Genomic DNA, 25227 nt, shown 5'->3' with positions numbered 1-25227 from the left:
AGTCTGAAGGTAAAACTGCATTTACAATGTGTAACAGTTGTTGAAATTCAGAACTGCGTTTTTATACTAGCTGCTGGCTGTGTCCGGAGTGTTACGGATGCATTCGTCCATCCCCACCCCATGCTGCTGTGAATATGCGTACAGGCGGGCACCCTTCTGTGGCATCGTTTGTGAGCTAGGCTATAGGCTATATCAGCGCAGAAAGAAATAACCTGATTTCGAGTTGTAATCAATACGTGCTTTAATCAATCAAGTGAAAACTTAATTCGCACAATTGACATAATCTCCACCCAGTTTTAGCGCCATTGCTCCAGGAATATGTGCACGAACACATTGAACTATGCATCAAAAGAGTGACCTAATACCCCCAAAATGACATCCAAATAGAGATTTTGACCCATTGCGACCCTTTAGTAAATCCAACGTAGATATTGAGACTTTGTAGTGACTGCTTTTGCATTGGTAAATCTGGTCCTGGCTCTCTCCTGGAGTGTACAGGCTGAGAATGTGGTCTCCAGCAGGACGTGCGAGGGTTTGACGAGCGTGTAAATAAGGCCCTTAGGGCTACATCTTGTGTCTTTGAATCCTGGCTTCAGGGTTGACTTTTCCTATTTTTGGCTCCCAGATCTCTCATTTTGCTTCTCACTCAAGGAAAGATGACTCAACAACAGAAACAAGACATGTATGCTTCATTCATTGCCAAACGAATGTTTTGGTCGCCACCTGTATAATAGTGAGATACTGCCCCCAGCTGGTGAGGTTTATACATTAGCTTTTCTTTTTAAGAGTACGCCTTGGGAGCTAACCGCAAACTGTCTTGTTGAGTGTTGTTTTTTGCTTCATGTCTGTAATTCGAAACATGGGCTGAAGTAAACTAGCCTAGCCTAATTGCAGAACAACAGAACAACAAAAAAAAAAGCAGAACAACAAAAATACCAGTTGCTGTTGTTTTCCTGACATGGCAGTGAAATATGAATTATTCTATCCCTCACTGCAAGAGCACAGTCATTTGTAGCAGTACTTGTCCTGAATTCAACCAACATGATTATATTCACAATTAAAATGGGTTTGTTTTCTCCCCCTAAACAAGTCAGCGGTTACTAGAACTTTCCAAACTGTGATTGTGAAGAAACACTCATATTTCTTTGTATGTGAAAGAGAAGGGCAATTACAAGGACAGGAAACACAACATCCCAACCCCCTGAAAAAATGGTTTTGGGGAGAAAAACAAGATTAGGTTGAAAAATGCACAGCTCCGTTTCCTTTGATCACTCTTATTTTGTTCCCATTAAGCAGCTTTTTACAGTGACATTTTAGTTTCAGAAATATGACTGTCTCACTGGGTTGTTGGAAGGGGAACTGCTGGGTATTAGAGTCAGATGTGGAATAATAGGCTTACAACATTTAGTTGTGCCATTGAATTCACTGTCTCTGTTTGGGAATCGTATGGCCTTTGAAGTAAGGAGTATTAACTCAACTGCATCTCTCTCATTTTAAACTGTCAGGGCTGAAAAAAACGAGTTTCCGCTTCACATGTCCTTGAATTGTTTCTTTTAATTAAACCCACATCCACATTCGAATAGATTTAACTTCATTCTAGAATATGACATTTCTTGGTGGAATTCCTCAGATTGGTTAGCTTCTAAGTTGGACCAGACACGATCATCAAGTTTCAACAACAGGCCCATTTTTGACGGAAGTAAAACATATCGCTGGCTTCGGGGGCAGACATTTTCAAAATAGTGCTGTCCTGCAGTCATTTGGCCACCATCACTTGAATCGAATTGGCTCCAGGAACGTGCATAAACACAGGATAAAATAAATAAATAAAGTGTGTAAAGCTGCCATCCCCTCCTATAATGGCTCTGCGGCACTTTGCAAGTTCCTGGCGAGTGTGGCTTAATCACTTGTAAGGCTTGATGGAGTGTGTGTTAATAAACATTAGGCTGTCTCCATCTCCTCCTCGCAGTGATTAGTGGTTTATGTGCTGGGCTTTCTCTCTCTCTCTCTCTCTCTAGGCTGAAGATGCAGTCCTGAAGATTGATGGAGGGTCATGCCATTCAAACAGCAGGCGTTGCTGAGACAGAAGCTCTTCGTGTTAGGCAGCCTCGCTGTAGGGAGTCTCCTTTATCTAGTGGCCAGAGTGGGGAGCTTGGATAGGTGCGTATCCGGCGCTGGAGGACAAATGAAATGCATGCCCTCCATAATGTTTGGGACGAAGACCCATCATTGCATACGCACCAGAAGAGATGTGTAATTTTTTTCTACACGCATGCTGTGTCGAGAGTTCTTTGATGCAGGTTGTGTTCATTAGGAACACTTTTGACACACATGAATAGTCTAGAATTGGTTGACACTTTTACGTGTCGGCCACTCAAAATCCTCTTTTGCATTTGCATTTAACGTGTACTTTGAGTGGATTAAATATATATTTTCCAATTAAAATATAAAAGTTTAAAAAACGACAGACCTTTGAGTCACAGTCCTTGATTGCATTTAAACAAACAACTTACATGTATTGTCCCTGAGCATTCTCTAAATGTCTTAAAATTAACTCTTCTCAGAGTATACTTTTATGACAAAATAATCAAATATGGCTTATGAAATAGCAATTACTAGTGATATATCTGTTGTCAAGGTGTCTGCTTTGTTTCTATTAATAAATTGTTTCTTAGCATGCATTCAAATTATTTCTGAAAGCTCAGATATATCCATATAGCAGATTTATATTTGAATCTATGAATTGAAAACATTTTAGTGCCTGCAAGTGGTTAGTCATAAAAGCTTACTGTGACAGATTTCTTGATTATGATTCCATTAGCTATGATTCCACTATACACACTCATTGTATATACTCTCATATTTGGACCAGTGTGGATGCATTAAAAAATGTTTTCTTCCAAGCTCTTTTCTGGCTTTCAAAAATTAAATAATTGATATATACAAGCAGCAGTGTTATGAAAAGAATGCCTTCAGAATATGAAGCATCCTGAAAGTTAAGTGAGGTAATGCTAACGCAGAACGCTGCAGACTTCCTCTTCTCATTGTGGCGTTTCCTTTGGTCCTCAGGCTGCAGCCTATTTGCCCCGTAGAGAGCAGAGTGGCCCCTCACGCCCCCGGGCCCTTCCCCCTGCGGACGCTGCAGTACAAGAGGGGCATCCTGCACGAGCTCCGCAAGGGCAACGCCACCAAGGAGCAGATCCGCCTGCACAGCCTGGTGCAGCAGCTGCCCCGCGCCATCATCATCGGGGTCCGCAAGGGGGGCACCCGCGCCCTGCTGGAGATGCTCAACCTGCACCCGGCCGTGGTCAAGGCCTCGCAGGAGATACACTTCTTCGACAACGACCAGAACTACGCCCGGGGCATCGACTGGTACCGCGAGAAGATGCCCTTCTCCTTCCCCCACCAGATCACCATCGAGAAGAGCCCGGCCTACTTCATCACAGAGGAGGTCCCGGAGCGCATCTTCAAGATGAACTCCTCCATCAAGCTCCTGATCATCGTCAGGGAGCCCACCACCCGGGCGGTGTCCGACTACACCCAGGTGCTGGAGGGCAAGGAGCGGAAGAACAAGACCTACCACAAGTTCGAGAAGCTGGCCATCGACGGCAACACCTGCGAGGTGAACACCAAGTACAAGGCGGTACGGACCAGCATTTACACCAAGCACCTGGAGCGCTGGCTCAAGTACTTCCCCGTGGAGCAGTTCCACATCGTGGACGGGGACCGGCTCATTTCGGACCCGCTGCCGGAGCTCCAGCTGGTGGAGCGCTTCCTCAACCTCCCCTCCCGCATCAGCCAGTACAACCTGTACTTCAACGCCACCCGCGGGTTCTACTGCCTCCGATTCAACATCGTCTTCAACAAGTGCCTGGCGGGCAGCAAGGGCCGCATCCACCCCGAGGTGGACCCCGCGGTGGTGGCCAAACTGCGCCGGTTCTTCCACCCCTTCAATCAGAAGTTTTACCAGATCACCGGGAGGACATTCAACTGGCCATGAAGGGGACGAGAGAAACAAGTACAAACTCTTTATGGAGCTATCACCGTGGTCAGCTTTTTTTGGTCATAAAAATGCCCCTTTGAAAAATATTTAGAAGCACTTTGACTGACGTTTAAGACTTGAGAGTATCACAAAGTGACCAAATATGAAATGGGATCAATGTTTTGTTCATAGAAGTGAAGGGGAGAGTGATTTGTGAGCTGTACTTTGCAACAACTTGAAAGCGCCCATTCTTTCCATGTAATACATTGCCTGTTTATGGTGACAGGTAGAAAAATGTATTTGACTTTCCTATTGTCATGAGCCATGTTTATCCATAACCAGTATCAATGGAACATTCCTCTAGTGCGAGTTGAAAGTATTGAGAAATGTAAATTGATACATTTTTAAAGATGGCTTGTTCAGGGTATGTGAAATCCTACAGTATCATCTGAGTAAAAGCATCTCACACCAGGCCCGTTAGATTTAAGTGTTTTTCACTTTGATTGTTTTTGCAGTTTGATTGTGGTACAGAGAAATGAATCCCAGACAGAAAGATGTCCACCTCCTGCTGTTTCTTTATTTACTGAAGGGCTTGTGAAGGAAATAATTGACTCTTGATCCCAACGTACTTGTACACTAAATTTACTGTCGTGAACCAATGAGTTCGAACCTTTTTTAACAAAGGTGAAGTTGGTTTATTCAGCAGTGACAACCAATAATATATCATGAGTTTATTGAACCCCATTTATTTTGTTTCCATTTTCTTTTTAATAATTCCATTAAGGGAAGATGCCCTCGATGTAACCCTATGTGTGTATGTTTCAAAAGGGTGTGAAAAGTAAGACGGTCAAAATATCACTGCTGTGTATTGCCTCTTTGAATCTGCAATGGCTAATTATTCACAGCTTCAGAAAATCTAAACAACAAAACTGTACAGTACTACATGGGAATGACAGGGTTATTTTATTTAATGAGTTCTTTACATTGTTTTGTGTACACCCAGGGCCGAAACCTTGAGCATCTCTCTTTTTCATCCTAGTTTTCTTTTACAATGAACAAACTGAAGTAAATTGAAGATGTGTACCAATAATCCTTCTCTGTGTCATTTAAACTTTTTTGATGAAAAGGCAAATAAAATATAAAAAAGAAAACATTTAAGCACTAAACCTGTTAAAAGTCATCATTTCTTGCTTTAATTTCAAAAGCCTTCCATACAACAGTACTGTATGTTCTCATGTTAGAAAATAAAGGGGTTAACATCATTTTTGTTTTATAACCAATGCCTCATATTTCTTTTCTGACATACAGTTCAATTTCAGGCTTGAAGGCATGCTCACTGGAGCCATCATTCACCCTGCAAATACAGGTGTGATGGCTATACTCACACACACATACATGCACACACACACACACAGAGACACACACACACACACACACACACACACACAGTGGTTAGGTCAGTGTGACTAAACTGGATGAGTGCACATACTTTGACTGCAGGTACAGAGTTGCAATGGGTGAGTCCAAACTGGGGAGAAAACAGGGGCTCCAACAGAAAGATAAATGACCCCAGTACTGCGTGTGAGCTTATGAGTGAATGAGTTTCTCGCTCAGGGGCACTGTACAAGGAGGGCTGACTCACCATAAACTATTACGATGTGTATCCGTTGCTTGTGTGACATGCAGCAGCCATTTTGTACCAGATGGTTCACCAAATATCAACTGGGATAGAGATGCAGCTGGTAAAATTGAGGTGTGAAAAGACGGCCAGGTTCAGAGTGCCCTCCATGATGTTTGAGACAAAGACCCATCATTGTCAGATTTTAATAAAGGGCATTTTTATACATATTGGTTTCACCATGTAGACATTACAGCAGTGTTTATACATTGTCCTCCTATTTCAGGGCACCATAATATTTGGGACACAGCAATGTTATGTAAATGAAAGTAGTTATGTTGGTGCCCTAAAATGGGGGGACTATGTACATGGTGAAACCAACATTGAATAAACCTTTAATAAAATTTGAGAATGTGCACTTTAACCATATGTTAATGGTGTGATTCCAGATCTAAAATTGTGGCAAATAAGAGGCAAATGGGCAGACATAATGGGCTTTTTATCTCAATCATTATGGAGGCCACTGTAAATATGGCAAAGACACAGGGGAACCCCCTGCTCTTTGCAGTCAGTAGTCTACACTAGTCTCATGTATCATTCCAAAGATGACTGATTCAAACTGACTTGAAAGACAAGGAATAGCACATGATCTCAATCTATGCTGAAATGGTTTATATGCTTTTTACCAAATAGACTCACAAATTAAAACAGTAAATCTAATCTATGCAAATTTAGACATTTTAAATTTATACTTTGAATAATTTTAGATTTCATCAAGGAAGATGTTATACAGAGTGCAGATTACCCACAGAAACTGTATCTGATAAAAAAAGATTTAATGGGTAGGTATATGAGTAATACTGTGAAATTTCTTGGAAATAAAGCAAATTTTGCACAGAAATTAGCTCTAGTCTAATGAAAGAGGATGTGTGCAATTCAAACCCATGCTTATGGGCTGTGCAGTCAGTGAAAATATGGCCAGAATTCACAGCTATCTTTGGTAAAAGCACATCCATATTTTTCCTCTTCACAGAAAAACACTTGCATCTTTAAAAGACCAATTTCTACACTGGCTATGTATGAGGAGTGCAAATGGCACTGTTTTCTTTTCAGGGAAGAAAAAAGGGTATTGGCTACACATTTGTCTACTTGTCTACATTTGTGTGTTGCAATGCAGAAGAGCAGCTAATGAGAAACTGCTCGTGGTCAATTTTCTCTGGAATCAGCTCTCCCTTTTAAGGCATTGGTGTTGTCTCTATCGGACATCAGGACTGCGGACAGCCAAATCTTCATGAATGATGGTACCCAGCATTGTGCACTTGTGTGAGCCAATCTATAACTGTAGGTTATGCGCCATTAAATCAGCAACAACTTCATGGAGCCATTGATGCTGCACAAACAATTGCAACTGTGTAGTCAAAGAGTAACTTTGTCAAAGGTCCAGGGAACAGAAATCTGTGAATTATTTGCTGATGAGTTATTTTAATACTTTTTTGCTTTCACAAATGGCCCATAAATATTTAAAATGTATTCTTATAAGAAAATGCAGAAAAGCCTGTGCCTGGTTTGGCTTGCTTGGGTTATCTGGGTACAATCTGGGTACAACAAGACCCATGAAATCCTTTCTACTTGTAATATGTAAATGATGCTCTATCACTTGTGCAGGCAAGCTAAATATGAAATGTGAGGTGCGTTCTCTGGATGCAGGAAAAGCGATAGGTTTTTTTTTCCAAAAAATTGAAGAGAACCGCACAAAATGGGTGTTGTTTCTAGAGAGCCACTGGCACTGCAATATTGCAATAACCCCAACAAGTACAATTTGCAGTGCCCATTATCACAAAGAGAACTTCACCAACAATTGACAAAAGTGGCTTCACTAAAAAGCTAGTGCTGCCCTCCCAACTGCTGCTCCTGGTTGTCATCGAACAGACGTGTGATGGATAGGTAAGTACTCCTACCGTTAGCTAGCCATTATTAAACAGCTTTCAATATATGTGGAATGAAAGCCTTTCTTCATCTCTGCTGTTGAGGATAATAGTGTACCTCAGATCAGTGTTACAACTTTATTACACATTTAATGATCTGCAAGTTTAACTGTACAATGGTAAAGCCTAGCTTATGCTGCTTTTGTGTTGTCTGGGGGTCTAATGGTAAATGGTTGGCATTTATATAGCGCCTTTATTGAAAGGGCTGTACAATTGATGCTTCTCATTCACCCATTCATACACACACTCACACACCAATGCCATGCCATGCAAGGCACCAACCAGCTCGTCAGGAGCATTTGGGGGTAAGGAGTCTTGCTCAGGTATACATATCAGGGACCCTCCGACTGCCAGGCAACTGCTCTTACTGCCTGAGCCAATGTTGCCCCTAATGTTATTGGAGGAAATTATAGTTTCAAACTAAGTAAGTAAATATCCATACAGCTGGCTCAAAATTGCAAAGGTGGATGCTGGATGCCAGACGGACATCGCGCAGTGACAAACTGTGATCATAAACTCACCATTCTGAAACCAGCTGGCTAGAGGACGGCTTTTCAACATCCTTCGCTTCATATGCCTATGGCTGTATAATACTGATGTTTACACTGTGTGCCATTTTTTTAAAAGCTTGTCAACCTGCTCTATCTTTTTTTATTATTATTATTTGGCAGCCAACCGTATCTTGTATCATGTAAAATCTTTGAACCTGCTCTAACCTAATGAGCAGGTTCAAATATTTTGACATATGACGGGATATTAGTATTAATGAGTGCAGGACACAAACCAAACAGCTCCTGGTCTGCTGAACAGGCCAGGATAATGTAATAGTGTTTATTACAATTTAATGATTATAATTGGTTTAAAAACTTGAAAGAAATACACAGAACACAACCAGCTGTCATTCTGGGGAATATAACCACAAGTTTAATCCAGTTTCCTGGACCTTTAAATATTCCTATGACATGACGTGCAGCCCTTAATTATGAACTGGCATCAGCCAGTGTGTGGCCATGGAAATATGGATTCTAGATACAGCCCAAGAATTTCAATGTGGTTCATCCCTAAAGTAAGCTATTCTTATTGAAATGCCTAACATCATTCTTCTTAAACACATTTTTAGTCAATGCGGCATTTAATTGCAAGTAATATTCAAACAGATCGACGAAAGACTTGCATTAATTGTGCAATGCCTGAAAATGCACGGCCCACATTAAAAAGCAATTTTATGCAATTGCTCATATTGCTGTTAAACTGTCAAAAACAGAAATGTATTACCTTAGGAAATATAATAATCTGTCTCTGTTGCCTAATTTAAAGCAGATGCAAACAGATGCAATGATTTTAGGTAATTACAGCAGGCATTAAAAGAATGAATCAGTTTTACATGCCAATGGGTTATGTTTGATGAGAAATTTTAATGTTACACTTAATACATTTCTTTAATTGCTGAAGTAATGGCCAGTTTTGATGTGCACTTCAAAGTTAAATCATGTTAAAAATGCAGAAATTTTATAATGCATATAACTTTATAGGGCTTTGTTTATTTTCTAAAATAATTACAGAATGCAGACAAACCCAGCCAAATAATGTATAATTAATGATAATACAGATGAAAGTATAATCAATATAGGAAAACAATTAGACAACAGAGCATTTACTGTAGATCACCATCCAATAACCATCCAAACTGAACATGACCATAGGTGTTTAAGTAAGACAAATTTAGTTTAATTTGCACTGTCTTCAACAGGACTGTTCAGCCAGCCCCCCCAAGACCATCAAGTACACAAACCATAAATCACAAGATAAGGTGTCAGATTACATTATAACAGTAGTTCATTCTATATGTAATTTGAAAGGTGCCAGCTGTATTATGTGAAATTAACCTTGCCTCAATTAACCTCACTGGTCTGACTAATCTTCTTCAAAAGGAAAACCACAATGGATACATCATTCCCATTCCTTTGCTTTCTCTTGAAAAACAGCTTAAGCTAAGTATGGGCATGTGTAGGTAGTATTGGATGACAGGCTAAAGAAATCATTGTCCAGCTCAACTTCTGCTGCTAAACAGCCTGAGCACAAAGTAGCTGGGCATCACAAAGATAGGGGCTACTCACTGATGGTGACTGAGGTGAGGTGAAAAGTAGTAAGCTTTGTTTTGTGGTAAGCTTGGTACCTTTCTTAGGTCAATACAAGGGTGAGCTTGTATGCACACTATGGTAGCTTCCTGCTACACTGTCCTGCAGTTTTATAAGAACATTTGCCGGTAGGTTTGTTTTCCGAACATATTGGAGACCTTGCCACAGTTCTTCTCCAGACTTGCTTCTGGCTCTCCACGTAATGCCGAAAGCCTCCATTAATGTTTTATCTGAAAAGTGGTCTATTATGTCATTTAATTTAATGAAACACATTAAAAAATACATTCTTAAAAAAATACAGTCTTTTCGTTTGCTCTTTTTAACTGACACATTAATATGCAAAACAAAAAACAGAAGGCCAGATATATATATTTATTTTTAAAACTAGGGTGCCTAAGACATTTGCGAAGTACTGTACATCGTTAACCTCCACAGTCCTTCTAACACCTTTACAACATGCGTATTTATAAGGAAGTAGCTAAATAAGGAAGTTTATATGAAGTCGTTTGATTCATCAAATCATTGCAAAATATTGTTTATAACAGTACACATTCGTTAATTCCAGCAGTGTCAATGTGTCAGCTGCTTCATGGCATGCTGTGCAAGTTAATTTATGAAGCATTACTCATAAGTTCGTAGCAAACAAAATATGTACATTGCATTTCCTAATATCGCTCAATCGGCAATCGTCCCCCTTTCTTTTCGCGTAGTTAGCAGTGCGCCTCCCACTCCCCCACTGCACGTCTTTCCTTTCTTCGCCGGCTCTGTCCATCGTTTCATCCAGCCGACCCGCTTGGCAGCTAAAGCAGCCATGGCATATACACTTCAAGGCGGTACAAAGAAGAAGGTTTGCTACTATTACGACGGTATGAAGTTACATATTCCGTTCAGCACTACCAGATATCAGTGTGAAACTGACTTGAGTTGAGTTTTGCAAGGCGATTTTTACAAACGTGGAGACGAGGTTAGCAGCTGGTTTTGTTGTGGCTAGGCGAGGGACACGCGCTAGTTAGCTAGCTAGCCAGGAATTGGTTGAAGTATAATCGTGTTTTGTGCAGATTTATCACCAAAACCTAAATGTATGCACATTTATAATAAATGATGCAACAAAAATTTTCACTTTGAATATGCAACACAACTGGTGCTGCACATGGGCTTTTCAGCTTGTAGCTATCACATTGAACAGGGCAGCAGTGGTTGTGTACGATTATTGCTAACATGGGACCTAGAGGTAATAGCCATATTTAGCGCATCAGTGCTCTAGTTACAATTTTGTTTCGTTTTCCATTTGAGGTTTTACTTGAAACGTAGATTACTCGACGAGCTTGTGAAATAGCTAGTGCCCATCGAATGGGATTCAAGACTACCTACCTAATCAGACAACGCTTGCTGAAATTAGTACTCGGGTACTTGTTAGCAGGCTAGCTAATAGTTGCCGCCGAGGCCCACAATGGAGATGAAACGGAACTGTGCATAAATGCGCATGATCACCAAGCTTACCCGACGGTAACGTGATCGTCCATAGGATGAAAACTGTCCCATTAGCGTTGAGAGTTAACTGGCAAGTCTTGGGGTAAATTATGGGTAAAAAAAACAAATTACTTGGCCAACGATAGTTCACAGTCTGGTACTACCTAACAAATGCTTAATTCAAATAAATTGAACTGTTGTCGTTGTTAAACTAAGTCACAAACACTTGTAGGCTACAAGCAAACTTGCTTTAACTTTACTTAAAATTCCTAGCTGGGCATCGAGCAAACAGTATTGCATGGTACAACAAGAATAGGGTAATATACACTCAGATTTCTCGTTTAGATATACATAGTTAACGTGAATTGGTAATAAAGATGGGTCCAATAATAGCTGGTTAAATTGCAGTACTGATTATGTCCGCTAACAATACGTGTCCCCGGCTGACTTCTTTAGCCGAACACAACAGAGTGGGTATGGGTTGCGATTAAACCATGATTGCCAAAGGATGACCAATAAATAATTATTTGAAAGTTCAATAACGTCATGGGTAATCTTTGCATCACCAAGTGTGATTTTGCCGGGTGGATTTGTGATTAAATGTTCTTAGCAAACAAATTACCATCATAAGTATCAGCATCTTGGAGCACAGAATTACACTATGAAATCCAGTCAATTTTTAACATTAGCCTTTAGGCCGTAGTTGTTCTCAAAAATCTGTCCTGGGGCCCCTGCGTTTGCTTGTTTTCATTCCTGCCTCTTGCAGTATTGATCATTGTGTGGTGATTTACCCCTTTTATGGCCACATCATTTCATAAGTTACTATGCGGTTCATGAATATATGTCCTGCATTCACATCTGATGATTTGGCCTACCTATGAAATAATTCTGCATATAATTATAATAATTTACTAAAACAATGATAAATTATCCTTTAGAAAGAATGTGCATTTTCATAATTAAATTATAGATGGACAAGTGAAATCAGTAAATGCTGAAGGCATGGTCACCTCGTTCCAAAACTAAATAATTAGTGGAAAATTTGTTGAATCCAAACTAAACTGGCAGCAAGCCAAACCTGTGTTTTGATAAAAATATAGATTAGATACATTAGTGCACATGTTTTGAACAACCTGTGGCCATTTAAACACATAACACAGAAACAAGCTACAGACTGAGGAATTAAGCACAATAGAGCCTTGAAAGAATATTTTCTCTATTTTTTACCCAGTCTATGGGTGTACTGTATGTGAATTTGACAGTTTGATGAGCTTCCGTTTTTATTTACTTTTTTATTATTTTGTGTGACATAGCATCTCTGTTTTTCAGGTGACATTGGTAACTATTATTATGGACAAGGACACCCCATGAAACCTCACAGAATCCGCATGACTCACAACCTGCTATTAAACTATGGACTTTACAGGAAGATGGAAATATATGTAAGTTAATAACATAGATGCTAGTTAAACCACCAGGGCACACCACTGTATAATTCCTTCTGTTGTAGTAGTTTATGTTGGTATCAGGCCTCCATTCAGTTGTTTTAGTCTTTTTATTTTAAAAAAAAGAATCGGAAAAGAAGCATAATATGTAACTTCAAAAACTCAACTCCGATCAGCATTCCAATTGAAGATAAAAATTTCTCAGCCTTGATGAAAAGGAATCGTTAATTCCTCCGTCAGTGTTTATTTACTTTAAAACTAGTTCATTATAACTCTTTGGATCGAGACTGAATCACTGATCTGATGAAACTGCATTGAGAGGACACTTGTAAATGCAGTTTGTTGAAGCAACCATGTAAATATCACTGTCAACAATGAAATGTGTGGGGGGGGGGTTTTCCTGTCTAAAGAGGCCACATAAGGCTACAGCAGAGGAAATGACAAAGTACCACAGTGATGATTACATCAAGTTCCTACGATCCATACGGCCAGACAACATGTCCGAGTTCAGCAAGCAAATGCAAAGATGTAAGTGTCGTCCGCTGTAAGACATGGCAGGCTCTCCAGAAGATGTTATGTAAATGTACTTGCATAGGGATTCTCAAACTACCAGGAGGGCTGTCAATGAGAACCCATATACACTCACATACACTCTCCAGAATTATTGGCACCCTTACTAAAAATGGAGGAAAAAAAGGCTGCATATAATAAGTAACATGGATAATGATCTATATTATGTGCAAGGATCTGCAACCAACTGTATATTTATAGACTGAAGAATATGTTCGACAGCAAACCTCAACTTCACTAACATGTATAACATCTGGACTAAATATTCATTGTAATTGTTGTAATTGTAATTGGTGTGGGTGTTTAATTTAAACTCTCCCTATAGTTAACGTTGGTGAGGACTGCCCAGTGTTCGATGGTTTATTCGAGTTCTGTCAGTTATCGACTGGAGGCTCAGCTGGTGAGTGCCTATTGTTACTTTTTCTTAATAGTTACTATTTACTAGTATCTGAAATTGTGCAATGTCATGGACTCACTCAACTATGATACATCTTTCCTTTCCAAGCTTTTCCAGAATTACACCTAATGCTGTGGTCGAGGATACTAGCATATTCGCTTCAAAAGAGTTGCTATGAACAAAGTTTAAAAAGTACATTAAATGATACATAAAATAATTTTTTAAAAAGGAAAATGTCTTGCTTGTTTTGCCTTAAAGACAAATGCAGTCAGCTTTTTTTCTGCCGATAATGCAGCTGGATCAGTGAAGCTCAACAGGCAGCAGACTGATATCGCTGTGAACTGGGCGGGCGGGCTCCACCACGCCAAGAAATCCGAGGCCTCGGGGTTCTGTTATGTCAACGACATCGTCCTCGCCATCCTTGAGCTGCTCAAGTGAGTCTGTCTGTGGCAGAGGAATCGGGCTTCTCCGTATCACAAGACCAGACATTTCTATCGTGATGATAGACGGCGTATTTTGTTGAATAAATGTGAAATCTCTCATGTTTTTAGCGTCCAGTTCTTAGAACATAATTTCTTAGAATTTAATCTGTTCTTGTAAGTAATGTAAATTTATGCTGACCCTATGTTGAAATCCATTACCTTCAGATACCACCAGAGGGTGCTGTACATCGATATTGACATCCACCATGGCGATGGTGTGGAGGAGGCTTTCTACACTACTGACCGTGTCATGACCGTTTCCTTCCACAAGTACGGAGAGTACTTCCCTGGGACCGGAGACCTCAGAGTAAGTCCGGCTGTTTCCGCTGCCCTCACTGAGCACGGTTATGGTGCATTTAGGAAAGGAGTAGGAACTCCCGGGGATGAGAGACTCCATAGGCAGCATGTGAAATCATAAATCTCCACGGTTCATGTGGCTGTGTTGATTCTGTTCACTGATACTGCTCCTGTCTTTACATTCATATTTGCACACCAGTGGCACATTTAAGCAAACTACGACAGCTTGGCTACGGCTTTGTGTTTTTAGAGTGTTTACATTGCTACTAGTGTTTGTATGTGATGTGACAAGCTCCACAGTCCGGAATATAAGCTTTCCCACACCAGTGCCAGTTGTGGGCGGGCACACAGTTGCAGTTGAGCCCTCCACATTCAAATAAATATATGAGAAAAGATGTGGGTCGGGGGTCTCTTTGTTGGTAACTAATACAGGGTCAACATTTCCTTTCAATTTTACTTACAATTAAATACATTGTATGCATTGTACAATTAAGTACAATGCAAGTGTTATACTTTTTCTTCACCAGTTTGATCTGACTGGCTAGTTTTAGTGAACTCGGCAAACTATTTTCCATCCATCCATCCATTATCTGAACTCGCTTATCCTGAACAGGGTCGCAGGGGGCTGGAGCCTATCCCAGCATACATTGGGCGAAAGGCAGGAATACACCCTGGACAGGTCGCCAGTCCATCACAGGGCACACACACCATTCACTCACACACTCATACCTATGGGAAATTTAGACTCTCCAATCAGCCTAACCTGCATGTCTTTGGACTGTGGGAGGAAACCGGAGTACCCGGAGGAAACCCACGCAGACACGGGGAGAACATGCAAACTCCGCACAGAGAGGCCCCGGCCGACGGGGATTCGAACCCAGGACCTCCTTGCTGTGAGGCGGCAGTGCTACCCACTGCACCATCCGTGCCGCCTCGCAAACTATTTTCAACAAAAAAATTAAAACTCTTGCTTTTAATTGCTGACTGAGTCCCTGCCCAAGCATCTTAATTCTTTGTAGGATTCATAATTCTGAAATACATTCAGGACAAATAGCCTCCACGTCTGATGCTAATCCCCCCACTATGTGCTTTAATGGCATGAATAATGAGTCATATGTCAGTTGTGAAATTGCTAAATCATACAGAATAAACCATTTTCGGGCATTTAATCACAGCAGCTTTGATGTTTAATTCTTGGTTATTTTAGGGGGGAAACACTTAAGAACTAAGTGACTTGTTTCAGAATGATAAATATGCGTATTTTATGACTTGTAATGCATTGTTTAATTCGCCTTCCAGCGCGGCTGCTGGCATTCCTCCTGAGGCGTAGTAAACTATGATTAAAATGTTTTGCGGCGGTAGTAGCGATAAATGGCAGTGTGGGCGAGTCTGCTTTAATAAGCCTATTAACATCACTCTTTCCTGTTAGGATATTGGCGCCGGCAAAGGCAAGTACTACGCTGTCAACTTCCCCCTGAGGGACGGGATTGATGACGAGTCCTACGAGCAGATATTCAAGCCGGTAAGCTCTTTCGCCATCGCCGTGGGCTTATGGAGAGCTCGGAAAAGGGACGGGGCGGAATACAGAAAAACCTCCGGTGCCTTAGAGAGGAGGCTTAATTAACATAAAGTTTGCACAAAGGCCCAACTGACAAAAAATGGTCGGTTCACCGGTTCACTGTTCTGGCCCTGTGTGCTTAGACATGCCTGGCTAATCTTTTGAGACATATGCTGCTGTCCGGAGCAACCAGGTAACTGTTGTGAGTGGAGTTGGGGGGGGTTAAGATTAGCCCCCAGCACATATGTGTCCGGAGACGACTCTGAGGGGCTTTGCGACTCCCAGTTAGGCCGGCTAGGCAGGTGAACTTGGCACGTTAATGCTCAAATACTGCAAACAAGTTTCAAATTATTTTCAGTTGAACAATCCCTGTTGCTTTCACCTTTTGAAATTCAAGGGGAAAAAAATAAGCCCTCAGTATTTCTGAAACACGGGGTGTTTCCCTATAAGGCTGGCAAACACTCAGCTCTGCTCTAACGGCTTGGAACGCATTCCGCTGCAATCCCCACGGTCGCGTTTGGTTGTGAAAAACAGTCCGTGTGCGGTCGTTGGCAGGTGATGTCCAAGGTGATGGAGATGTACCAACCCAGCGCGGTGGTTCTGCAGTGCGGGGCGGACTCGCTGTCTGGGGACCGGCTCGGCTGCTTCAACCTCACCATCCGAGGTAAACGCCGGACCGCCTCGCCCTGCAGTGAGCAAGACGACGTCACGGCCGGCACCTGCCCCGTCTTTGTCCTTTCACTGTGTTCATACGAGACGGTATTTATTAGTATGTACATTGTATAAACATGCTAAAATGTTACTTTGCAGTCTACCGCAGTGCCAAGGAAGGCCGCCAAAAAATGTCTCCTTGAACGTGTCATAAAAAGCATTAGTAAACTGTCAGCTTTTCCAAACGCCCCGCGGCGGTCCCTGAATTCTGGCTTTGCCTTTGTTTTGCCCCTGCTGTGCACCGCAAGGCCATGCCAAGTGCGTGGAGTACATGAAGTCCTTCAACCTGCCCCTGCTGATGCTGGGCGGAGGGGGCTACACCATCCGAAACGTGGCCCGCTGTTGGACCTACGAGACCGCCGTGGCGCTGGACACCGACATCCCTGACGGTACCGTGTCACGCCTTTTTCACCTGTCCCTTTCTTTAGCCCATTGCCTTTTAAGCCCTACTCTACAACTGTCGAATTTGTATTTCTGGGTACTGTAGTTCCTGCAGTTGTAGATGTCTTGGTATGGTAGTTACAGTAGTTACATAGGCCTACTATCATACTTTAATACTGTCTATCTTGTGTACTGTCTTATGTTCATGGCTTTACAACCGATCATGTGTGAATTGTACCTTATCCGACCGGTCCTGTTCTGTTTGTTCTATGACCTTGATGTGCACTTCTGTGTACGTCGCTTTGGATAAAAGCGTCTGCTAAATAAACTGTAATGTAATGGTATGAGCAGCCGGAAGCGTCTCCCGGGAGCGCTGGGCCCAGATCCAGTGTAACCACAACCAGCTTTTTACGGTTTAACAATGTAATTAACAAAATGCTCAATATTTTTAGTTCGGCAGTTGCTGAAGTGGAACATTTTTGGATGCTCCTGTTCCTGGCTGGGAAAGGATTTAGCACTAATCCAAAGGGAAAAAAAGTCACAAGAACTTTGTCACTAGAAAATGAGAGAAAAGTATATAAAAGTAAAATATTATAGTGGTTGTGCATTAAAATGGACAGGGATGAATTTTAATATATCTGCCTGTTGTCTCAAAAGACTGGCCTCGATATGATATCAGTCACTGTCCTCTTCTAGAACCACACTCTGTTTAAACCGCAGTAATTCAATTCCCAACATAAAGATAGGAGCATTTGCGCAGTGCTAATACATTAGCGTAAATGGCCGCGGCTGATTGAGAACGATGAGTCGTTTAAAGCCATAAGTGGTGATATGAAACCAAATTAGTTGGCACTTTATGTTCACTTCAGGGATACCTGCTTGAATGAGAGATTCTCAGACGTTGGCTGTTCTCCTGAGCCTCAGAATGCCCACTCACTCACGTTTAGCTATCTTTCAGTGCTCACCATTACCACCTTTATCGCTAAGCATGCAAATCGGAAAACAGCCATTAGTGTTGTCCATATCCAAGACATTAAATTAAAGGGAAAATGCAGCACGATGCACTTGAAACCATCCATCACAATGTGGTTGGAAAAGAGGCCTCATTGCTGCTGTTCAGCCACAGATATTACTGTGTTGATCAGTGCTCCTCACTCCTGGTCCTGGTCCTTGTTTTCGCTTCAATATCAGCAACCCCATTTAGACCCAAGAAACTTTGTCAGGTGAGTTAACTGTAATTAACTGCTTTAATTGATCTATTAAGTGCTGAATCACAACAAAAGCCAGCACACCCTGCGGCTCTCCAGGACCAGGAATGAAGACCACTGATGTAGATTAACCAGGCTGTTGACTGTTGAAAGTTATCTGGTTACATCAACATATTATGAGAAAGTTGCGAAGAAGTAGTACAATTTAAAACAACAAATTAAAGTTCAAATGTACTGGAAGCCTATTAACCAGAGCGTCCTCTAGGATGGAAAACTGAAGGAGGGTAGGTGTCGACCATCTGCTCCGTCTGTAATATCTGTGTCTCAGCAGTCAGTGGTTTCCCATTGACTGGAGTTAACCGGTTTACAGCATCACAGCATGCTTCTTTTGTAGTTTACCTTTAAGTTCACCCATGAGACTGGAGTCTGCCAGCGAGAAAAGGAAATTAGGCTCCAGAGCCGTGCTGCACTCTCGGTAAGAGAGAGCTCAATGATTACTGCTGCTCTGTAGTGAACCGAGCTAGCTGTCAGCAGGCCCCTGAATGCAAGAGGGTATTATCACTGCACAGTATATGTGGCTAACAGTGGGCAGAATCTCCACTCCCTTCCACGACCGCTAAGCATTCTGTTGCCTCCGTATATGGACTCTTGGAGCCTTGTTGCTAGGGCTTTTTCGCGCATGTAGACTGACCCATCGCCTTTGTTTTTACAGAGCTGCCCTACAACGATTACTTTGAGTACTTTGGGCCCGATTTCAAGCTGCACATCAGTCCGTCTAACATGACCAACCAGAACACGCAGGAGTACATGGATAAGATCAAGTAAGGTCACAGCCTTGTGTCGTATTGCACACAGTGTGATACTAATTGAAGTTTATTGAAGTTTTATGTGGTGGAATATGGGATAGTGTAGGCGTACATGCCATTGCAATATTTTTCTGTTTTCGTGCATTTTGTGGTGCTTGCATATTTGTTTGTCTCTATGGTGATTGATGGTATCAGTCATTTGTGTGCGTGTCCGTATGACAGTTTCAATTGGACAATTGTCCGATTACTTCTGGTCCTCTAAAATGGAGGGACTTCATATGATTTGGGATGTAATTCCCATATGAATGTAAATAGCCTTAAATTAAACATGACAATCTGCACTTTAACCTCATATTCCTTGTTTCACATCAAATCCAGTGTTCTGGAGTACAGTGCGTGTCCGTGTGTGTGAGTGTGTGTATTTGCACGTGTGTGTCTGTGTGTTACCTACGGCTGTGCGACCTCCCGACAGGCAGCGGCTGTTTGAGAACCTGCGCATGCTGCCCCACGCTCCGGGGGTCCAGATGCAGGCAATTCCCGAGGACAGCATTCCAGACGACACCATGGACGAGGACGTGGAAGACCCGGACAAGCGCATGTCCAGTGAGGCTCTTTCCCCCTCTGCCGGTCACTCTCCACTCTCCACTCTCTCCCACTGCGCTTCCTCCGCGACTTACCGTCCGCCATCCCATTCACTCCCACACAGCTTTTATAATCAGGACTCCTGATTGACTCCTGCTCCTGAAAATGGATGTATGCTAACTGGAAAAATAACTCACTTACACGAGTGCACATGTACACTAGGGTACAGGCTAAGGTACATGGCTGGAACCTGGAAGGTTGGCGGTGTAGCCAGGATAAGATTGAATGACAAGTCTGTTGGGCCCTTGAGCAAGGCCTTTAACCCCACATTGCTCCAGGGGAGATTGTCCACTGCTTAGTCTAATCAAATATTAGCATATAGACTCACTTTAAATTATTATTATTTCTAATTTGAGTGCATTAGTGTGCTCTGAAATCTTTCCACGCCCTGTGCATCTGTGCTTTCAGGGAAAAAATCTTTAGACTGTAGAACCGCATATGTTGAATTTTTTTTTTTTTTTTTTTTGACTGTCCTTTGTAAGCAGTTACCAGTCTTACATTCTGCAGTTTTTAAGCCCCGTACTGGGATTGACGTCCATTAATGTCCCCCTTTGTCTCAGTCCGGGCGTCTGACAAGAGGATAGCCTGTGATGAGGAGTTCTCTGACTCTGAGGACGAGGGAGAGGGCGGGAGGAGGAACGTGGCCAATCACAAGAAGAGCACGAAGAGGGCCCGGGTGGAGGAGGAGAAGAAGGAGCCGGAGGAGAAGAAACCGGGTGAGCGCTGTGGGCATGGCGGCTCTGGGCTGAGCGTTGTCTGAAATCAGCGGAACCAGCACGTTTTGAAACTCAGTACAACGTGTAGAACATAAAAAAGCCATAAAAGGTTGGCTGTGTCAAACGACATGCTTTACTAATCTGAGTGGTAGGTTGTAAAGAAGGGGCTTTTTGAATTGCATTATCACATTGTGGGAAATGTGAATATATCTGAAAACCCTCTATAATCCCTCTGTAAAGAACACCGGTTAGAAAGCAGAATTAAATTTGGAACTGGTTATGAATAACAATGCCGTCTCCCTGTCCAGAACCATAAACCATAAATATTATTTCTGAAGGAAATAACTGTAGGTATATTCACCATATTGTGTGACTGCCAATCCATTTATGATCAACATGATCAAGGTTTTTTTTTAGGTTCCTTTCATATTTAATATTTTTTTAGGTTCCTTTCATATGCAATAAAGCATAATTGATATGCCATCATGTTGAAGGACATGGCCGCCAGACTGCTTGAATTGGCTTGGTCTCTTCAATTTAACCAGACAGTTAAGGTCTGTGCGCATAATTTGTTGTGAGGCGATAATTAGGACTCGATGTTTAAGCGTCACTGAAAGAGGAGCCGATTGAACTCTTATAGTGAAATAATGGCATTTTTAAAAATTGTTCCACAGAGGTGAAAGAGGAAGAAAAATCGAAGGAAAGCAGCTCAGAGAAGATGGACACAAAAAGGTGAGGGCCTGTGTGTGTGTGTGTGTGTGTGTGTGTGTGTGTGTGTGTGTGTGTGTGTGTGTGTGTGTGTGTGTGTGTGTGTGTGTGTGTGTGTGTGTGTGTGTGTGTGTGTGTGTGTGTGTGTGTGTGTGTGTGTGTGTGTGAACGCCACATTTCTCTTTTGTCATTAGCTGTATGATTACTGCCGAGTAATTTGCACCGCACTGAAAGTCCCTGCCCTTAGGACAGAGCTGAAGGTTTCGCAATTTTGTATCAAAAAGCAATTTCAGCTTAAGAAATGCATTTTTTAAAAGGCCGATGGGGTCCATTTCCTTTCCTCTGTTTTGTCTGTGTCGGGCAGCAATATAAAAACAAGGGAAATCGGGGAAGGCAGAAATGTCCTAATTTGGCAAAGTTAATTGTTTTTCCAAGTAGTTTTGTGCCGACAGTAAAAAAATAAGCACCAGCCAAATGTATGGAGACCTCGTTTCGGAGAATCAGCCTGTAATTCTGAATGTTTCCAGAGGCCCTTGTCTGCAAAATATCAGAGCACACCTTTACACAAAAACTTGGCTGAGTCCTACCTTCTATTATTGGTAGCAGACAATAAGCTTCATAGCTTATTTTTATGTATAGCGGTTGTGAATTCATACAACGGTATGTGCTTTTGCTATAACATTTGCTATACCATTGTTTTTCTTCATCCAATGAGTATTACATTCATAGCACATTGCCACAGATAAATCATTTGTGAGATAAATGTAACGTGAACTGTCCGTTTTGAATGAAAATTGCACCGTTTCATGAAGGAAACATGACGTTTTCGTGACTGTTATAGCATCAGTTATAGGAAAAATATTGTATGATATTTTGGCCACATTGCTCTGCCCTAATAGAGAATAGGGAAAACTCTGCATCTGTCATTTACAGTGAGAGCAATAATTATTTGATCCCGTGCTGATTTTGTAGGTTTGCCCACTTCCAAAGAATGGAACTATGTAGAATTTTTATCATAGGTACATTTTAACATTGAGAGACAGAATATCACAAAATAATCCACAATAATAACATCATATAAATTTTATATGAAATATGAAATAACTGTATATATTTATTTATATATAAATAAAATTCTCACCTTCTACAGTTGAATTGTTTGCTTGGTATACAATGTTTTCTTCCCCTAAATTCTGAAAGTATTTTAAGATTTAAAATATTCTCCCTCTCATAAAAAATAATAATAAAACCTATAAAACTACAACACAGCTTAAGGGTTCACAGTGGCTGCCTGACCGCCTCATGCATGCCTGGTGTGCTCACTTCTCCCCCACGCCACATAACTTAAATAAATGAGGCCCGTAGTGGTCAGATCCAAAGCAAGAGTACTAAATGGCAGCCATGATGCTGTTGCGCTCTTTTAATGACGAAAGATGTGACAAAGCATGCCAACGACTCATGCTGCTTCAGTAACTACAAGCGGCAAAGTGATGCTGAAGACCTTATGCAGTAGCATATACATGCAGAGGGGATTGGATAAGGATTACATGTAATGCTACTCAGTGCATTGAGAGTAGTTGAGTCTAAATCGAAATGTTAAGGGTAATAAAGTATGTTTATACTATAGGATTTTTTTTCTATGGGATAGCCACAAAGCTCTTCACTTGAATGCACTCTCAAAAACAGTGGAGGGGGGTGTGGGGAATGTTGTCAATTGGCTTCCTTAAGCCATTTTACAAGTGGTTTAAACTGTGAGCTTCTGATTTTTCATCCTAGTTTGTACATGAGGTCAAGAGATGGTGACCAAGACTTGCGAGATAAGCACACCGTGAGAATCCGTACTCTAATCTTTGCTGCAAATCTTACAAAAAACTGGCAAATGCGTTCTCTGTCATCTTTTTTCCCCACTAGAGAGCACTGTTGACACGGGTCATTAGGCTTCCTATTTTCGAGGCTCCGCTGCAGAGGAATGAGATGTGTGGTGTGGGACTGGCAGAATCCTGTTTAATGGTGTAGGTGTTGGGGTACGTGCCCCGACACCTACATGCAGAATAACCCAAACTCCTCCTGGGGTCTTTCTCCTACACAGTAGCAACAGAAGGTCATATTTCTCATGTATTGTTTGTATGTTGTTGTTTTTTTTGTATCAGTTGGTAGAAAACTGCATATGGGACTGAATGATTTCAATACTACGTCTTAGTATTTCAAGAAATGCAAAGAATTCCACGGCTGTTTTGAACCGAAGATGCAAGCAGATTCAAAATAGATGTTCACTCCTATAGTAACTGTACAGTAATCATTTTTTAAATTAATGATTACTGTGATCTTTCAATCCCATGCAGTTTTCTGATAAAAAAACAACATACAAATTACTGTACAGTCTGTAGTAGTGAACAGCCATTTTGAATAAGCTTGTATCTTCGATTCAAAATGGCTGTGGAATCCTTTGCAGAAAGCTCTCTTCTGTATCATTCTTAATAACTAGAAATGTAAAATCTGCTCTCTTTTAGCAGTAGACGCACTTTAAATATTAACACGTAGTTAATAATTGAGAGAATCAGAATTATTTTCATCCTGTTAGCTCAGCTGTTATTAATATGCAGTGTGTGGTAGAAATTCATTCGAGGTCAGCCTTACAGGGAAATGTTCCCAAACGTACGCTTGTGAGTGTTTTCCAGTGTTCCCGTTTGAAGCTCATGTTGTTTTCTATTGACTGACAGTGTGAAGGCAGAGCAGACGGTCAGTGCCTGATGTTGCCACAAGAGGGAGCACTTCTGGACAGGGCCGGCCAGAGAGAGACTTCTCAAGAGATTGGACTTCCACACCTTAAGACATATTTATTTTGAGTCTGTGATGTAGATGTGATGTTTTTGTGGTGCAAGTTTATTGCGAAATTAGTTTCCCTCTAAGGTGTTTTGTAATAGTGTCCGTTTCTGTCCCCTCCCCCCAACCCCCCACCCCCCAGAACGTGTTTGCCGTTTCCTTTGGATACCCTGTACGAAAACATTTGTACTGCAAGGGATTTTTGTTTTTTTACATTTTATATCCATTTATAATTAAATGTTTATTTTAGAAGAAAATATGTACGTTCCTTAGGACTATGACCACCTACAATGACTTCATATGTTGAAATTGTGATATTTTGCATTTACGTATTAAAATTGTTTTTATACTAAGACCGTATGTTATTTATTTATAGCATTCTAGAAAAATGAATTGCGTGTATATGGCAGTTTAAAAATTGATGTTTTTTAACCCATTACTTCGGGTTGACTAGTTTGGTAAATTGTGCCGCATAGTATATCTTCTGCCTCTAGAGGGTGCTAGACATCAGTGGAATTGCAAGCCTTGGATTGCCTGGGAAAGTCATGCACTTTCTGGTTTTGAGTTGCATGGTATTTTTGAAATATGTATTGCTTTGACTTAATCTCAATATTTAGCATTCTGAATTTAAAGAACTGCACCATTGCCATTTCCAGAATATTTTCTGCCCCATAATATATAAAATACACAGTGTGCCAATAATCCCCATCCCCGCAAAAACCTTCACACTTGAATATTATTTTGTAAAGTATGCAATTCCTTACACAGGCAGTGTCGAAGGGTGTTCAGTGGCATATCTATACTCACTCTATACCAGGGAGAGAATTCCTTTTTCATCTTTACAGATGAATATAACTGGAATTATACCAGTTCATACCTCAGAACATCTGCATTTATGATCTTCTGACTTCCAGATGTGGCAACCACAGCTGCTTCTGTGGAGTATCCAGATGTGCAAATGGATAATGTGTAAATAACCTGTAGACCAGCATATTAATGCAAATATCTAATTAGTCATGTGGCAGCAGCTCATTGAATAAAAGTATGCACACATGGTCAAAAGGTTTAGTTGTTGTTCGGGCCAAACACCGAATTGGGGAAGAAATTATTGTTGGTGCCAGACGGGGTAGTTTGAGTATCTCAGAAACTGCTGATCTGGATTTTCATGCACAACGGCCTAGAACACTGGGTCAAGCTGAGAGGAAAGTGACAGTAACTAAAATAACCACATGTTACAATGGCGGTATGCAGAGCATCCCTGAACACACAAGTTAAACCTTAAGTCCAAAA

The 25227-nt window shown here is 41.3% G+C and overlaps 2 protein-coding genes across 2 annotated transcripts in view; both read left to right on the top strand.

Moving 5' to 3' along the window:
- Positions 1-5258, top strand: part of LOC133129262 (heparan sulfate glucosamine 3-O-sulfotransferase 5) — a 57551-nt gene extending 52293 nt beyond the window's left edge. Inside the window, exons 2-3 of the mRNA XM_061243224.1 lie at positions 2019-2160; positions 3070-5258. Coding sequence (XP_061099208.1) covers positions 2054-2160; positions 3070-4000 — 1038 coding nt within the window. The 5' untranslated portion in view covers positions 2019-2053 and the 3' untranslated portion in view covers positions 4001-5258. The remainder of the gene's footprint in view (positions 1-2018; positions 2161-3069) is intronic.
- Positions 5259-10411: 5153 nt separating this feature from the next.
- LOC133128682 (histone deacetylase 2) lies at positions 10412-24290 on the top strand. The gene is made up of 14 exons (XM_061242399.1): positions 10412-10589; positions 12523-12635; positions 13049-13166; positions 13534-13608; positions 13901-14039; positions 14253-14394; positions 15814-15906; positions 16498-16606; positions 16902-17042; positions 18955-19063; positions 19521-19651; positions 20251-20406; positions 21081-21138; positions 23835-24290. The coding sequence occupies exons 1-14, from the start codon at positions 10535-10537 to the stop codon at positions 23863-23865; spliced, it is 1470 nt and encodes a 489-aa protein (XP_061098383.1). The 5' UTR covers positions 10412-10534; the 3' UTR covers positions 23866-24290.
- The last annotated feature ends 937 nt before the right edge of the window (positions 24291-25227 follow it).

This window comes from Conger conger, chromosome 5, assembly GCF_963514075.1.
Source record: "Conger conger chromosome 5, fConCon1.1, whole genome shotgun sequence".
Classification (NCBI taxonomy): domain Eukaryota; kingdom Metazoa; phylum Chordata; class Actinopteri; order Anguilliformes; family Congridae; genus Conger; species Conger conger.
Note: the sequence above shows the minus strand (reverse complement) of the source record. Positions and strands in the feature narration are given on the sequence as shown.

Excerpts from the sequence above, each read along its gene's own strand:
- LOC133128682 (XM_061242399.1), top strand. The coding sequence starts at position 10,535 with ATGGCATATACACTTCAAGGCGGTACAAAGAAGAAGGTTTGCTACTAT. Across the intron at positions 12,636-13,048 it reads ACAGGAAGATGGAAATATAT|AGGCCACATAAGGCTACAGC; the intron begins GTAAGTTAATAA and ends TCCTGTCTAAAG. Across the intron at positions 16,607-16,901 it reads CTTCAACCTCACCATCCGAG|GCCATGCCAAGTGCGTGGAG; the intron begins GTAAACGCCGGA and ends GTGCACCGCAAG.